The following is a 17,784-nucleotide window of genomic DNA, read 5'->3' as shown; positions in this document are numbered from 1 at the left end:
AGGTCCGACTCAGGACTCAGCGGGGGAAAGAGCTCCATGTGCAAAATGGCAGGTTTTCAGTCCGATTTCTGTTAGAAGATCTAGAGGATGACCTTTACTGGTGTTCTTCCGAGTAGGTGGCCAGTTTTCCTGTCACTGTTTCTTAAGAAAACTGTCCTTTCCTCTTCCCTTGTTCCTGGTTTGATTTTCATGAACTGACCACACACATGTGGGTTCATTCCTGGGCTCTCTATTCTTTCCTGGAGTCCATGTGTCTGTGTTCCTGCCAGTTCCTCACTGTGCTGGTTACTACAGGTCCGTGATGTAGTTTGAAGTCGGAGAGGAAGATGCCTCCAGCTGTTTTCTTCTTTCTCAGAGTCTTCTTGGCCGTTTAAGGTCCTGTTCAATATTAGCAGCCTAATATTAGGAATATTTCTATTTCTGTGAAAAAGGCCATTGAATATTATTTTGTGATTGCAGTCAGTGTATTTGTTGATGGCTTTGGTTGGAATGGACATTTAAATTCCTCATTGTTCCAGTGTGTGAGCGTGGAATAGTTTTCTGTTTATTTGACTTTTCTTTGGTTTCTTTATCAGTGCTTTCTAGCTTTCTTTTTTTTTTTTTTAAATGAGACTTTAAACACAATATTAACTAAATTAGTTCAGACTTGTGCTGATTAAATGGCATAATTTGTTAAACTTGTGGATGAACTTAATGTTCTGTTGGCTGAATTTTATGATTGGCTTAAACTTCTGAATGAACTAAATATTCTCTGAAAATTTCCGGTGTGAAATTGTTTATCCAAGATGAATTCTTATATTTTCTGTTAAGAACATTGATTTTTAGAAAATGCATATTTTCCAATCATAAGTATTCATTGAAAATCAAACTTAAATTTCTTTTTTTAATTAATCCAGATGTATTTTCTTTTTATGTAGTCTTTATAACCTTACTAGTTAATGTATTTCATTAAGAATGTTTGTATTTTCCATTATAAAACAGCCAAATTACTTCCTCCCACATTTGAAAACTTTGATATTAAATAATTTTTTCAAGTTTTACCTAAGTTTTAATTTTTTCCCATTGATTTCAGATGGCCATAAAGAATATCTGGGTCATAGCTCTTTCATATATATATATATATATATATATATATATATTTATTTTATTTTTTAACTTTACAATATTGTATTGGTTTTGCCATATATCAAAATGAATCTGCCACAGGTAGTCTAGCTTTCTGACTACTGGTCTTTTATGTCCTTGATTAAGTTTGTTGCTAGATGTTTTATTCTTTTGGATGCAATTGTAAGTGGGATTTTCTTAATTTTTGTTTCTGATTGTTATTAGTGTATAGAAATGCAAGTGATTTTTGTATATTGATTGGGATTGTAAGTTGTAGTATTTTATAGGATTGTAAATTGATCAGAAATTATTCAACTTTACTGAATGTAGTCTAACAACTTTTTGTGAAGTTATGGGGAAAATTTTATTTGTAAAATCTGTTTCACATGCAATAGGTCATCCAGAGGACCCAAGGCATGGTGTTTACTAATAGACTTCCCACAGTACTTCTTCATTCCATGTGGACTCCTTCAAGGGCAGTGATCATCACAGCTTCCCTTGAACTTCGTCTGGGTAAGTCTTGACCTCTATAGGAAAGTTTCATGCCTGTCTAATCTGATTTTCTTTTATGGTATTGACTTGTTTGTTTTGAGACATAATTTACTTTCTGGTAATTTAAAATGTACAGAAAACACCTAGCAATGGGAAAAAGTGCTCGCATTTGCCATATCATCTAAAATACTCTATGTGTTTTAAACAAAATGGGTGCATTCTCCTGCAAAACCTGCACATAATCTTCAAAATCAGGAAATCATATGGTTTCTACAGTATAATGTAACTCACAGCCCCACTTCCATTTCAGCAATTGTTAAATTGTATGCATATATCTTTTCTTCCCATCCTTTTTTTTTTTTTTTTAAAGAGTGTTACTGAGATTTTCAGTGGTTTGGACAAACTTGATGGATTTAAAGAAACACGTGTACCCCATTGTTCATCGCAGCACTGTTTATAATAGCCAGGACATGGAAGCAACTTAGATGTCCATCAGCAGATGCGTGGATAAGAAAGTTGTGGTACATATACACAATGGATTATTACTCAGCCATTAAAAATAATTCATTTGAATCAGTTCTAATGAGGTGGATGAAACTGGAGCCTATTATACAGAGTGGAGTAAGCCAGAAAGAAAAACACCAATACACTATACTAATGCATATATATGGAACTTAGAAAGATGGTAACAATAACCCTGTATAGGAGACAGCAAAAGAGACACTGATGTATAGAACAGTCTTTTGGACTCTGTTGGAGAGGGAGAGGGTGGGATTATTTGGGAGAATGGCACTGAAACTTGTATAATATCATACATGAAATGAGTCACCAGTCCAGGTTTGATGCACGATACTGGATGCTTGGGGCTGGTGCACTGGGACAACCCAGAGGGATGGTATGGGCAGGGAGGAGGGAGGAGGGCTCAGGATGGGGAACACATGTATACCTGTGGCAGATTCATTTTGATATATGGCAAAACCAATACAATATTGTAAAGTTAAAAAATAAAATAAAATTTAAAAAAAAAGAAGGGGAAAAAATAAATAAAGCAGACATGGTGAATATGGGATCTCCGTGGTCTTTTCTATATGGATAGTTTTCACTGAAGATGGTTTTAATGCTTATTCATGTTTATTCTTGATACTCGGGGTTCTATTCGAGTCGGTGCAGGGGCATCAGGCCTTATCTCAAGTGGATGGGGAACCAGTGTCTTTGGCATTGTGGAATGACCCACTAGGGTTCCTGTCGAGTTTCAGTGTGAGACCAGCCTCCTCTTGAGGTGCAACGGGAACATCGGGATTCCTTTCCAGACAAAGCAGGGGAATTGACCCTCATCCCCAGACGAGGCGGGGCAAAGGGGCTCAGATTGAGGTGTTCTGGGAAACTGGGTGTTCCTCTCGAGTGAGGACGGGTATGTCGGGTAACTTCTGGAGTTGCCTAAAGGGTGTTGAGTACTGTTTCAAGTTTTAAGAGGGAATGTGGGGTTTCTCTTGAGATGCTGCAGAGGGAAAGGGCCTCATCTTGCATTGAGGGGAGAATCCCATGGTTTTCCTTGAGGCTTGGCGTGAAGTTTGGGGTTCCTCTCGAGTTGCAACGTGGACTTCAGAGTCCTGCTCGTATTGCCTCAGGGAAGTCAGGTCTCATTTCGAGTTGTGATGGGCACCTCGGGATTCATCACAAGTCACTGCAGGGGAAATAGGCCTCATCTAGACTTGTGTCCAGAAACTCCGTGTTCCTCTCCAGTGGCAACAGGGATCTCGGGGTTGCATTCAAGGTTCATCTAGGGAGTCAGGTCTCGTCTTGAGTTGAAGCAAAGTGCTCTGCTCTCCTCTCCAGTTGCGACGGGTATCTCCTGGAGCCCTTTGAGTGGGCTAAAGGGACTCAAGCCTCCTATGGAGTTTTGAGAGGGAATTCAGGACTGCTCTCTAGGCCCTGCAGGAAAAGAAGGGCCTCATCTGGCGATGACGGGGGAATCTCCTGGTTTTTCTCGAGTTGTGGCGGGAAGTCAGATTTTTCTCGAGTTATGACGGGGAACTCAGGGAGCCTCTCGTGTTGCTCCAGGAAGTCCAGTCTCAATTCCAGTTGCGAGGGGGAGCTCGGGATTGCTCTCAAGTCACTGCAGGGGAATCGGGCTTCAATTTGCTTTGAAGTGGGAATCTCGAGGTCTTTCTCGAGTTGTGGCAGGAAACTTTGGGTTCCCTCCAGTTGCGACGGTGACCTCAGGGAGCTTCTCATGGTGCCTATGGGAAGTCAGCAATCCTTTTGAGTTGTGAGGGGCCTCTCTGGATTCCTTGGGGATCAGTGCAATGGAAGAGGGCCCCATCTCCAGTTGAGGCGGGAACCTCAGAGTTCCTCTCCTGTTCTGACGTGGATCTTGGGATGTGTCTGCAGTTTCAAACAGGGAGTCAGGTCTCGATTTGTGCTGAGGCATTGACCTCTGCTTTCCTCTTGAGCTGTAAAAGAGGTTTCAGGCCTCCAGTCGAGTTGAATTAGGGACCTGGGGCTTTTCTCGAATTTGCAACCAGGGTATCAGTCCTCCCTTCATGTTGCGAGTTGATTCTCGAGGTTCCATTCGAATCTGTGCAATGGAATCAGACCTTATCTCGAGTGGATGGGGATATCCGTGTCTCTCAAATTGTGGCAAGAACCCCGGGTTCCTCTCCTTTATCAAGTTGAGACCGGCCTCCTCTTCAGGGGCGACGGGGATGTTGCATACCTTTCCAGACGAAGCAGGGGAATCGACCCTCATCTCGACTTGAGGAGGGGAAAACGGGGCTCCTCTTGAGTTGTGGCGAGAAACTCATCATTCCTTTCTAGTGGGGACGGGTACATCAGGAAGCTTCTAGGGTTTCATAAAGGGTGTCAAGTTCCCTTCTGAGTTCCAAGAGGGAACATGGGATTTCTTGGGAAACGCTGCAGTGTAAAAGGGCCTCATCTCACATTGAGGGGAGAATTTTGTGTTTTTTTGTGGAGTTGTGGCAGGAAGCTTAGGGTTCCTCTCGAGTTGCCTGGGCACCTGGGGGACCCGCTCGGGTTTCCTCAGGGAAGTCAGATCTGCTTTCAAGTTGCGAGGGGCACCTCGGGATTCCTCTCGCATCACTGCAGGGATTTGTAGAACCTCATCTCAAGTTGAGGCGTGAGCCTCAGGCTTCCTCTCCATTTCTTACATTGATCTCACAGTTTCTGTTTATTTTGAACAGGGGAGGCAGGCCTCGTCTTGTGTTGAGGCATGGAACTTGGCTAGCCTCTCGAGTTGTGAATGGGATGTCAGGCCTCATGACGAGTTGGATTTGGAACTTGCAGCTTTTTCTGGAGGATGCAACCAGGGTGGCAGTGCCCCTTCGTGTTGTGACTCGATATTCGTGGTTCCATTTGAATCGGTGCAGGGGCATCAGGCCTTATCTCGAGTGGATGGGGAAATCGGTGACTTTGGCATTGTGGCACGACCCACGAGGGTTCCTTTCCAGTTTCAATGTGAGACCGGCCTCCTCTTGAGGTGCAATGGGAATGTTGGGATTCCTTTTCAGACAAAGCAGGGGAATCAACCCTCATCTCGAGATGAGGAGGGGCAAAGGGCCTCAGATTGAGGTGTGCCAGGAAACACGGTGTTCCTTTCAAGTGTGGACGGTTATGTCGGGGAACTTCTTGAGTTGCATAAAGGGTGTGGAGTACTTTTTTGACTTTCAAGAGGTAAGGTGGGATTTCTCATGAGACGCTGCAGTGGGAAAGGGCCTCATCTCATGTTGCGGGGAGAATCCCATGGTTTTCCTCGAGGTTTGGCAGGAAATTTTGTGTTCCTCTCAAGTTGTGACGTGAACCTCAGGGTCCCGCTTGTATTGCCTCAGGGAAGTCAGGTCTGATTTCGAGTTGTGATGGGCATCTCGGGATTTCTCGCAAGTCACTGCAGGAGAAATAGGCCTTATCCAGACTTGTGTCCAGAAAGTCCGTGTTCCTCTCCAGTGGCAACAGGGATCTCAGGGTTGCATTCCAGGTTCACCTGGGGAGTCAGGTCTCATCTTGAGTTGAAGCAAAGAACTCTGCTCTCCTCTCGAGTTGCAACAAGTATCTCCTTGAGCCCTTTCAGTGACCTAAAGGGAGTCAAGCCTCCTATGGAGTTTTGAGAGGGAATTCAGGACTGCTTTCTAGGCCCTGCAGGTAAACAAGGGCCTCATCTGGCGATGACGGGGGAATCTCCTGGTTTTTCTCGAGTTGCGGCGGGAAGTTTGGGGTTTCTCTCAAGTTAAGACAGGGAACTCAAGGAGCCTTTCGTGTTGCCCCAGGGAAGTCCAGTCTCCATTCCAGTTGTGAGGGGGAGCGCAGGATTGCTCTCGAGGCACGGCAGGGGAATAGGGCTTCAATTCGTGTTGAAGGGGGAATCTCTAGGTCTTTCTCGAGTTGCAGCAGAAAAATTTGGGTTCCCTCGAGTTGTGACGGTGACCTCAGGGACCTTCTCATGGTGCCTGTGGGAAGTCAGCAATCCTTTCGAGTTGTGAGGGGCCTCTCGGGATTCCTCTGTGGTGGTGCAATTGAACAGGGCCTCATATGCAGTTGAGGCAGTAAGCACAGGGTTCTTCTCCTGTTCTGACGTGGATCTAGGGGTGTGTCTGCAGTTTCAAACAGGGAGTCAGGTCTTGACTTGTGTTGAGGCATGGAACTCTGCTTTCCTCTCGAGCTGTAAAAGAGGTTTCAGGCCTCCAGTCGAGATGAATTGGGGACGTGGGGATTTTCTCAAATTTGCAACCAGGGTATCAGTCCTCCCTTCGTGTTGTGAGTTGATTCTCGGGGTTCCATTCAAATAAGTGCAAGGGAATCAGGCCTTATCTCTAGTGGATTGGTAAATCCATATCTTTAGAATTGTGGCAAGACCCCCAGGTTCCTCTCCAGTTTCAAGTTGAAACTGGCCTCCACTTGAGGTGCAACAGGGACTTTGGCATTCCTTTCCAGATGAAGCAGGGGAATCGACCCTTATATCAAGTTGAAGAGTTGAAACTGGGGCTCTTCTTGAGTTGTGGTGGAAAACTCGGTGTTCCTATCAAGTGGAGACGGGTATGTCGGGGAACTTCTTGAGTTGCCTAAAGGGTGTCAAGTACCCTTTCAAGGCTCAAGAGGAAACGTGGGATTTCTCTCGAGACACTGCAGTGGAAAGGGTCTTCATCTCATGTTTGGGGGAGAATCTCCTGGGGTTTCTCGAGTTGTGGCAGGAAACTTGGGGTTCCTCTCGAGTTGCAACCAGGACCTCAAACCTGTTCGTGTTGCGAGGGGCCTCTTGGGATTCCTTTCCAGTCAGTGCAGGGGCATAGGGCCTCATCTCAAGTTGAGGCCAGAACCTCAGGGTTCCTCTCCAGTTCTGACTTGGATCTCGGGGTTCCTATGGAGTTTCAACAGGAAAGTCAGGCCTCATCTCGTGTGGAGACATGGAACTTCGCTTCCCTCTCGAGGTTTCAAAAAGGTCTCAGGCTTCCTGTTGAATGGACATAGGGGTCTGGGGCTTTTTCTTGAGTTGCCACGGGGCTGCCACACCTCCCTTCATGTTTTGAGTCGATCCTCAGGGTTCCAGTCAAGTCCATGCAGGGGAATCAGGCTTACCTGTAGTGCCTGAGGAAATTGGTGTCTTTTCGAATTGAGGCATGACTCCTGGGGATGCGCTCGAGTTTCAAGATGAAACCAGCCTCCTCTTGAGGGGCAACGGCAATGTCGGGATTCCTTTCCTGACGAAGCAGGGGAATGGACCCTCATCTCGAGTTGAGGAGGGGGAAAGCAGGGCTCTTCTTGAGTTGTGGCATGAAACTCAGTGTTCCTCTTGAGTGGGGACAGGTATTTCAGGAACCTTCCTGAGTTCCATCAATGGTGTCAAGTATCCTTTCATGTTTCAAGAGGGAATGTGGGGTTTCTCTTGAGACACTGCTCTGGAAAAGGGCCTCATCTCGCGTTGAGGGGAGAATCTCATGGGTTTCTTGAGTTTCGGCAGGACACTTGGAGTTCCTCTCGAGTTTAGACAGGGACCTCAGGGACCCGCTTGTGTTGCCTCAGGAAAGTGAAGTGTCCAATCGAGTTGTGAGGGGCCTCTTGGGATTCCTCTCCAGTCGGTGCAGGGGCATAAGGCCTCATCTCGAGTTGAGGCCGGAACCTCAGGGTTCCTCTTCAGTTCTGACATGGATCTCTGGGTTCCTATGGAGTTTCAACAGGGGAGTCAGGCCTCGTCTCGTGTGGAGACATGGAACTCAGCTTCTTTCTCGAGGTGTAAAAGAAGTGTCAGGCTTCCTGTCAAGTGGACACAGGGTTCTGGGGCTCTTTCTTGAGGTGCCACAGGGCTGACACCCCTCCCTTCGTGTTTTGAGTCAATCCTCGGGGTTCCAGTCAAGTCCGTGCAGGGAAGTCAGGCTTATCTGGAGTGGATGCAGAAATCGGGATCTTTTCAAATTGAGGCACGACTTCTGGGGATGTGCTCGAGTTTCAAGGGGAGACCAGAGTCCTCCTGAGGGCCGATGGCAACGTCAGCATTCCTTTCCAGATGAAGCAGGGGAATCGACCCTCATCTCGATTAAAGGAGGGGGGAAACAGGGCTCTTCTTGAGTTGTGGTGTGAAACTCGGTGTTCCTCTTGAGTGGGGACGGGAATCTTGGTGGCCTTCCTGAGTTGCATCAAGGGTGCCAAGTACCCTTTCGTGTTTCAAGAGGGAACGTGGGGTTTCTCTCGAGACACTGCTCTGGAAAAGGGCCTCATCTCGTGTTTTAGGGAGAATCTCATGGTTGTTCACAGGTTGCGGTGGGAAGCGTGGTGTTCCTCTCGAGTTGCAACGGGTATCTCAGAGACCTGCTCGGGTTGCCTCAGAGAAGTCAGGTCTCTTTTCCAGTGCGAGGGGCCCATCAGGATTCCTCTCGAGTTGCTGCCCGTGAATAGGGCCGTGTCTAGAGTTCAGTCGGGAAACTCAGTGTTCCTCTCTGGCAGCAACCGGGATCTCCGGCTTCCTATCAAGGTTGTACTAGGGAGTCAGGCCTCGTCTGGTGTTGTGGCATGGAACTCTGCATTCCTCTCGAGTTGTCAAAGGGGTGTCAGGCCTCTGGTTAAGTTCAGTTGGGGAATTTGGGCTTTATCAAAAGGATAGGCAGGGGCAACAGGCCTCCCATCATTTTGTGAGGGGATACTCAGTGTTTCATTGGAGCCAGTGCAGGGAAATCAGGACTTATCTGGAGCGGAGGGGGAACTCGGTGTCCTTATTCCTTACAGTAGTATCTGCGAGGTTCCACTTGAGATTCCATTTGTGACACAAGCCTCCTCTTGTGGTGCGAGGGGAAGGTGGGAATCCTCTTGAGTTGAAGCAGGGAATGGGCCCTCATCTCCAGATGAGGTGGGATACACAGGGTTCTAGTCGAGTTGTGGCAGGAAACTCGGCTTTCATCTCGAGTTGTGATGGAGATCTCTGGGCCCCCTTGAGTTACCTAAAGTGAGTCAAGCTTTCTCTCGAGTTTTGAGAGGGAACCTGGGATTGCTCTCGAGGTGCTGCAGAAGAAAAGGGCCGCATCTCGTGTTGATGGGGGCACCTCCTGGTTTGTCTCGAGTTGTGGCTGGAGGCTTGAGATTCCTCTCCAGGTACCACTGGGAACTCAGGGAGCCTCTTGTGTTGCCTCAGGGAAGTCAAGTCTCCATTTGAGTTGCGAGGGCGAGCGCGGGAGTGCTCTGGAGTCACGGCAGGGGGATCAGGACTCAATTTGCATAGAAGGGGGAATCTCAAGGTGTTTCTCGACTTGCGACAGGAAGTGTGGGTTTCCTCGAGTTGCCACAGGGACCTGAGGGAGCCTCTCATATTGTCTCTGGTAATTCAGGAATCCTTTTGAGTTGTGACGGGCCTCTCGGGGTTCCTCTCAAGTTGGTGCAGGTGACTAGGGCCTCATCTCGAGTTGAGGCGGGAAACTCAGGGTTCCTTTCCAGCTCTGACAGGGATCTCGGGGTCCCTATGGAGATTGCCCTGGAGAGTCAGATGTTGTTTCGTGTTGGGCCATGGAACTCTGCTTCCCTCTCGAGATGGAAAAGGGGTGTCAGGCCTCCTGTCGAGTTGAGGTAGGGATCAGGGGCTATTTCTAGAGGTGCCACAGGCTCTCAGTTCTCTCTTCGTGTTGTGAGTTGATCTTCGGGGTGACATTCGAGTCGTTGCAGGGGAATGAGGCCTTATCTTGAGTTGATGGGGACATCGGGGTTTTTTCGAGTGGTGGCACAACCCCTGGAGTTAATCTCGTGTTTCAAGGTGAGACCGGCCTCCTCTTGAGGTGTGAGAGGAACATCGGGATTCCTTTGCAGATGAAGCAGGGGATTGGACCCTCATCTCGAGATGAGGAGGGGAAACCGGGGCCCTTCTTGAGTTGCAGTGGGAAACTCGGTGTTTCTCTTGAGTGGAGACGGATATGTCGGGGAACTTCTTGAGTTGCCTAAAGTGTGTCAAGTACCCTTTCGAGGCTCTAGATGGAAGGTGGGATTTCTCTCAAGTCACTGCAGCGGAGAGGGGCCTTATCTCGCATTGAGGGGAGAATCTCCTGGGGTTTCTCGAGTCACGGCAGGAAACTTGGGGTTTGTTTCGAATTGCAACACGGACCTCAAAACCACTCGTGTTGCCTCAGGTAAGTCAAGTCTCCATTCGAGTTGTGAGGGTCCTCTCGGGATTCCTCTCCAATCGGTGCCGGGGCATACGGCCTCATCTCGAGTTGAGGCCGGAACCTCAAGTTTCCTCTTCAGTTCTGACATGGATCTCAGGGTTCCTATGGAGTTTCAACAGGAGAGTCAGGCCTCGTCTTGTGTAGAGACATGGAAATCAGCTTCCCTCTTGAGGTGTAAAAGAGGTGTCAGTCTTCCTGTCGATTGGACATAGGGGTCTGGGGCATTTTCTTGAGGTGCCACAGGGCTGTCACCCCTCCCTTCATGTCTTGAGTCAATCCTCGAGGTTCCAGTCAAGTCCATGGAGGGGAATCAGGCTTATCTAGAGTGGATGGGGAAATCGGGATCTTTTCAAATTGAGGCACGACTCCTGGGGACGCGCTCGAGTTTCAAGGGGAGACCAGACTCCTCCTGAGGGCCGATGGCAACATCAGGATTCCTTTCCCGAGGAAGCAGGGGAATCGACCCTCATCTCGATTAGAGGAGGGGGAAAACGGGGCTCTTCTTGAGTTGTGGCATGAAACTCAGCGTTCCTCTCTAGTAGGGACGGGTATCTCGGGGACCTTCCTGAGTTGCATCAAGGGTGTCAAGTAGTCTTTCGCATTTCAAGAGCAGTGTCTCGAGACACTGCTCTGGAAAAGGGCCTCATCTAGCATTGAGGGGAGAATCTTGTGGTTGTTCACAGGTTGCGACGGGAAGTGACCCAGGAGATTCAAACCCAGGAGAAACAAACCCAGGAGATTCTCCCCATTCTGCAGCTTCTGTGGTGTCTTTTCCTGGGCATTTTTCTGGCCACCTAGCACACATTTTGTACACATGCTCATGCACACATGCACACACACACACACACACACACACACACACACACACACACAGGCTTTGTTCTTTTTCCGAGCCCAGGAAACTCTCACTTCAAGTCAACATGTGAAGCCCTGCAGTTTTAAAACCTGGAAAAATCTGATTCCCAGCAATTTCCCCATTTTCTAAATCAGATCCAGATTGTAGCTAGTCTAGGCCGTGGGGGATGAAGAACAGAAGTCACACCTCCTGAGCTCTGGCCTGGATGGGCAACTCATACAGACATGGCCTGTATGCATTTGGCAGATCAAGCCTGGGGAAAATGTTCTCACTGAATTTTGCAGAAGATGCTGTGGTTAGGGAAATGGGAGGCCATGCCCACAGTCACAGGTCTGGAGCTGAGGCTTTTTCTGTGTTTGGGGTCAGAGAGCCTGCAAACTCCAGGAGCAAGAGTGTGGGTGGCTGCCAATCCTTTTCCTCTTGTCTCGTGACAGAGTGTCAAGGAGGAGGAAAAGGCACCCCCTAAGAAGTACACCTGATGCTGGGAGGGATTGGGGGCAGGAGGAGAAGGGGACGACAGAGGATGAGATGGCTGGATGGTATCACTGACTCAATGGACTCCGGGAGTTGGTGATGGACAGGGAGGCCTGGCATGCTGCGATTCATGGGGTCACAAAGAGTCGGACTGAGCAACTGAGCTGAACTGAAGAAGTACGCCATCAAACCGCCCAGGGACCTGACCAACAGGTTTGAACAGGAACAGGAGATGAAGAAGCAGGAGGCGATCAAGGCTGAGGAGGAGAATCGGTGGAAGCAGGAGGCATGCCTCTTGGTGGGTCCACCATCCTCAGCCCTCAAGCCATGAACTCAGCCCCAGAGAAGGGGCTGCTAGGAATGGGGAAACAGACACAGGCCACGAAGGGATGTGTTTATGGGCCCCCATGTTCAAATGCTGTCCTCCCTCTTCCAAAAACCCCACCTCCAGCCGGCCAGGTGGGAATCCCAGTGGTGGTCAGCCAGATGCTAATACTACAGAGCTGTGCTGCCTGGGCCAATTCATTGTGTACTGTGCAGTTCTGAGGTCCTCCTTATTCCAGACCAGGAGCTCACTGAAGATATACCTGCATACACTCTACATCCATTCTCCATCAACCTTCCCACTACCCTCCCACCATCCTCCCATCCACCTCCCACCACTCTCCACCAACCTCCCACCACCCTCTGACCATCTTCCTACGACCCTCCCACCACCCGCCAACCAACCTCCCACCACCCTTCCATCACCCTGCCACCACCCTCCCACTGCCCTCCCACCATCCTCCCAGCACCCTCCCAGCACCCTCCCACCATCCTCCCACCACCCTCCCACCATCCTCCCACCACCCTCCCACCATCCTCCCACCACCCTCCCACGACTCTCCCACCACCCTCTGACACCTGGGGATGCGCTCAAGTTTCAAGGTGAGACTGGCCTCTTCTCGAGGGGCAACGGCAACATCAGGATGATTTTACCTACGAAGCAGAGGAATCGCCACTCATCTCGAGTTGAGGAGGGGAAAACAGGGCTCTTCTTGAGTTGTGGCAGGAAACTCGGCATTCCTCTCGAGTGGGGACGTGTATCTCGGGAAGCTTCTGGGGTTTCATAAAGGGTATCAAGTTCCCTTTCCAGTTCCAAGAGGGAACGTGGGGTTTCTTGGGAAACGCTGCAGCCTAAAAGGGCCTCATCTTGTGTGGAGGGGAGAATTTCGTGGTTTTTTGTGGAGTTGTGGTGGGAAGCTTAGGGTTCCTCTCGAGTTGCATGGGGACCTGGGGGACCCGCTGGTGTTTTCTCAGGGAAGTCAGATCTGCTTTCGAGTTGCAAGGGGCACCTCAGGATTCCTCTAGCAGTGCTGCTGGGATGAATAGGGCCTCATCTTGAGTTTGATGGGAACCTCCGTGTTCCTCTCCATTTCTGACATTGATCTCAAGGTTTCTGTGGAGTCTGAACAGGGGAGGCGGGTCTCCTTTTCTGTTGAGGCATTGAAGTCGTTTTGCCTCTTGAGTTGTGAATGAGGTGTCAGGCCTCTTGCTGAGTTGGATTTGGAACCTGAGTCTTTTTCTGGAGGATGCAACTGGGGTGTCAGTGGCCCTTCGTGTTCTGACTTGATACTCGGGGTTCCATTCGAATTGGTGCAGGGTCATCAGGCCTTATCTCGAGTGGATTTGGGATTGTGGCATGACCCATGAGGGTTCCACTCGAGTTTCACTGTGAGACCGGCCTCTTCTTGAGGGGCGATGGGAACGTCGGGATTCCTTTCCAGAGAAAGCAGGGGAATCGACCCTCATCTCGAGATAAGGAGGAGCAAAGGGGCTCAGATTGAGGTGTGCTGGGAAACTCGGCATTCCTCTTGATTGGGGACGGATATCTCGGGGACCTTCCTGGGTTACATCAAGGGTGTCAAGTACCCTTTCATGTTTCCAGAGGGAATGTGGCATTTCTCTCTATACACTGCTCTGGAACAGGGCCTCATCTCGTGTTGAGAGGAGAATCTCGTGGTTTTTCTCAAGTTGTGGTGGGAAGCTTGGGGTTCCTCTAGATTTGCAATGGGGACCTCCGGGACCTGCTCGTGTTGCCTCAGAGAAGTCAGGTCTCTTTTGGAGTTGCGAGGGGCACTTCGGGATTTCTCTCGAGTCACTGTCAGCGAATAGGGCTGTGTCTAGAGTTCAGTCGGTCAACTCAGTGTTCCTCTCCAGCGGGGACAGGGATCTCGGGCTTCCCATCAGTGTTCAACTAGGGAGTCAGGCCTCCTCTGGTTGAGGCATGGAACTCTGCATTCCTCTCAAGTTGTCTAAGGGGTGTCAGGCCTCAGGTCGAGTTCAGGCATTGAATTTGGGCTTTTTCAAGAGGATCAGCACAGGAGACAGGTCTCCCATCCTTTTGTGACGGGATACTCGGTGTTCCATTGGAGCCAGTGCAGGGGAATCAGGACTTATCTGGAGTGGAGGGGGAACTCAGCATCCTTTTTCTTTGCAGCAGGATCCGTGGGTTTCCACTCGACATTTAATTGGTGACACAGGCCTCTTCTTGTGGTGCAAGGGGAAGTTGGGATTCCTCTTGAGTTGAAGCAGGGAATGGGCCCTCATCTCCAGATGAGGTGGGATATACGGGGTTCTAGTCGAGTTGTGGTGGGAAACTCGTCTTTCATCTTGACTTGTGACGGGGATCTCTTGGCCCCTTTGAACTGCATGAAGGGAGTCAAGCCTCCTCTCGAGTTTTGAGAGGGAACTCAGGAATGCTCTCGAGGCGCTGCAGGAGAAAAGGGCCTCATCTCATGTTGTTGGGGGCATCTAGTGGTTTGTCTCAAGTTGTGGCGGGAGGCTTGGGATTCCTCTCCAGGTACCATGGGGAACTCAGGGAGCCTCTCGTGTTGTCTCAGCAAAGTCAAGTCTCCATTCAAGTTGTGAGGGTAAGCACGGGATTGCTCTGGAGTCATGGCAGGGGGATCAGGCCTCACTTTGGATCACTTCCTCTTCTAAATAGTTTATGTATGTGGTTAGTCAGTCGTGTCCAATTCTTTGTGACCTCATGAACAGTAGCACACCAGGCTCCTCTGTCCATGGGATTCTCCAGGCAAGAATACTGAGCGGGTTTCCTTCTGGCAATACTGGAGCCATTTCCTTGTCTAAAGTACGTTATGTCAAGTCTGGAATATAATCTTCCAAACATCGCACTGAGGTTGATGCTTCCATTGTCTCCATTTTATGGATGGAGAAACTGAAATACAGAAAGGTTAAGTGATTTGCTCCAGGACACACAGCTCAGAACTCATGGAACTGTGACACAGGCCCAGGCATTCTGGCTCCTGTGTAGCTACTGCCTCTCACACTAGTTTCTGAAGCATCTGGTTGTCACCAACAGCAGTGTTAGCTCTCGTAACCATTGGAAGATCTGTGGTCATTTGCATATGTGGATATTTAAAGTAATGGCCGATGTGGAGCCTGGATTAAAAAAAAAATTGTTTAGCATAAGGTAGTTTTCTGTCTTTCCCCATTTGAATAGTTTATAAATTTGTTTATAAACTATTTTATAGTTTATAAACTATTTTATAGTTTATAGTTTTCTGTCTTTCCCCATTTGAATAGTTTATAAAATAGTTTATAAATTTGTGTGTTTACTTGAGAAAATCTGATTTAAAGCATGGATGATGTTGTGTTTGAGTGCTAGTGGAGAGGTCAGTAACCTGCAGAGGGCAGACAGGAAATATTTTCACTTTGTGGACTGTAAGGTGTCTGTTGTAACAACTCATCTCTGCTGTATGGCAGGAAAGCAGCTGTTAACAATATGCAGACAAAAGAGACAAAAACCAATGATGGTGGATTTACTAGGTTATTAGTAGTTAAAACAGTTGTTTTTTTCTTTTTTCTTTTTTTTTTTAGTTGCAAGAAGCACAGGATCAACTTACAGAGGCTGTGAGATGTGCTGAGAAAACACGGGATCACGTCCAAAAGTACGATTTAAAGCAGCATAGAAAATAAATATAAGCAGATAAACAGTATAATATGAGAATAGATCAATAGTGATAATAAGCACATTATCGTGAAGCTGTGTAACATTTCAGCTTTGAGCTGTTTTGAGATGCATAATTCCCCCATTATTTCCATATTTTGCACATTATCCACAAGTGAAAAGTGAAAGTTTTAATCGCTCAGTCATGTCTGAATCTTCGCAACCCATGGACTCTAGCCATCCAGGCTCCTTTGTCCATGAAATTCTCCAGGCAAGAAACCTGGAGTGGGTTGCCATTCCCTTCTCCAGGGGATCTTCCTGACTCAAGGATCGAACCTGGGTCTCCTGCATTGTCAGCAGATTCTTTACCATCTGAGCCACCAGGGAAGGCGATTAGTCACAAATAGAAAAACAGTACAGTGGCCAAATCATCTACTCTTCAAAATTCTAAGAACCTATGTCATTGAACCTGCAGATGTTTGTTCAAAAACAGTGTGATATTTAAAAAATCTATGTGTGAAGGAATGCTGTGACAATCCAAAGGTTAAAACTATGCCTTCCAAGACAGAGGGTGTGGGTTTGATCCCTGGTTGGGGAGCTGGGCCCCACGTGCCTCACAGCCAAAAAACAAAAACATAAAACAGCGGCATTATTACAGTCAATTCAATAAAGACTTTAAAATGGTCTACATCAAAGAAAATCTTAAAAAAAATGTGAGAATAATTATTTTAAAATCTGCATTTTAGGCTTGAAATTGAAAATGTCAAGCTACAAACTACAGTCAAAAAGCAAGTGGGCAAAATTGAAGAGCTTCGGAAAAAACTGTTAAGTACAAGATCGGTAAGTCAACCTCTTCATTTCTGTCATACTGAGAAAGAATTTTAATTTTTTTACTAGTAATATATAAGAATATTTTGGACAATATGAAAAGTCTCATTGATTAGCTTATTGCATTTTTATTGATACTGCTTGCTACTAGTACTGTGATTCCTCTATAGAAGAAATCAACTGAATTCATAAAATTAATGATTTTTATAGTAAGATTTTAATTAAAAAATTGTGACAGTCCAAAAGCAATATTTTTTATAGACCACATTTTGTTTATTCATTCATCTGTCAATGATATTCCACCTTCTGACTACTGTTAATAATGCTGCTTTGAACATTGGTACACAAAGATCTATCTGAGTCCAGAAATTTGAGTAATGATTTGATTGAAAATTTTGAGTTTCTTTTGTAATACAGATCTTTCTGTGAGATTTCTGAGAATGAATCATTTTAAGTATTGTAGTTTGTTCTCTTCATTAAGAATGAACACTATGTTTGTATAGAACCATTTTTCTGAACGACTGTATTTTTCATTTGTTGGATTTTTTTTTTAAGAGATGGGGGTTGCATGGGAATTTTTCAAAGATTATTTTAGTAAGGTGTGACTTAACAAAACCTGGAATATCTTGAACCATTGATGAAAATGATTTTAGAGCATCTCTAGAAAGTAAAATGTAAATATAGGCAGTGTTTAAAAAAAACTTTCATTAACATTTAGTATTTTATGTGTAAAACTCTCTATTTTTAACAAATAAATGTTGGCAATTTAAATTCCAGAAAAATGATGAAATGAAAAATCATTTTAAGTTGTCTTAGGAAAAGGCATCAATTTTGAAATCTGTTATTGGCATCAATCAAGTTTAAAAACTGTATTTACTATAAATTCATATTAACTTGGGAACTCATGAGAAATAATATATTTAAGAAAGAATAAGTCTCTCTAGGTGTTTAAAAATAATTTTCTTACATAGTTTTTTTCTAAGTTTGAGGATGAAAAGGAACAATTAAAGAAATACATTGAATTAAAACAATCTCTGGAAAATAACTTGGACCAAGAAAAGAAGAAAAACAGTGAGTTCAAAAAAGAGATTACTGGGTAAGATTTTAATATTTCTGATAATCTAAACTATTAAAAGTATAATTTTATTTTATTTAAAACCTTAGACACAAATTCATTTTTAAACGTATTTTCATAATTAAACACATTGTCTTATTTCAAAGCTTACTGTGGAAAGTCAGCACAATCTGAAATGTTTTTGAGTGCAGCAGTGTTATACTTAACTGTAATGATTTCTAAAACAGTAACAACTGTGCCTCTGCATATAGTAATGTCACTCTCTTCCTCATCATCTATGCTTAATGTTTACTTCTGCAAAGTATCTTTGTTCTTTTTGGTAATCCTGCCTTCTTTTAATTGTGTTCCTTCCCTT

The 17,784-nt window shown here is 46.4% G+C and overlaps 1 protein-coding gene across 2 annotated transcripts in view; it reads left to right on the top strand.

Moving 5' to 3' along the window:
• The window catches only part of LOC112581649 (coiled-coil domain-containing protein 3-like), a 43,781-nt gene that overhangs the window by 18,673 nt on the left and 7,324 nt on the right, over positions 1 to 17,784 (top strand). For both annotated transcript variants that reach the window (XM_044935092.2, XM_044935091.2), the window contains exons 3-5: positions 15,457 to 15,527; positions 16,273 to 16,366; positions 17,338 to 17,450. In XM_044935092.2, the coding sequence (XP_044791027.2) occupies positions 15,457 to 15,527; positions 16,273 to 16,366; positions 17,338 to 17,450 (278 nt within the window). The remainder of the gene's footprint in view (positions 1 to 15,456; positions 15,528 to 16,272; positions 16,367 to 17,337; positions 17,451 to 17,784) is intronic.

Source organism: Bubalus bubalis, chromosome 23, assembly GCF_019923935.1.
Source record: "Bubalus bubalis isolate 160015118507 breed Murrah chromosome 23, NDDB_SH_1, whole genome shotgun sequence".
Classification (NCBI taxonomy): domain Eukaryota; kingdom Metazoa; phylum Chordata; class Mammalia; order Artiodactyla; family Bovidae; genus Bubalus; species Bubalus bubalis.
This window is presented reverse-complemented; position numbering and strand designations above follow the sequence as displayed.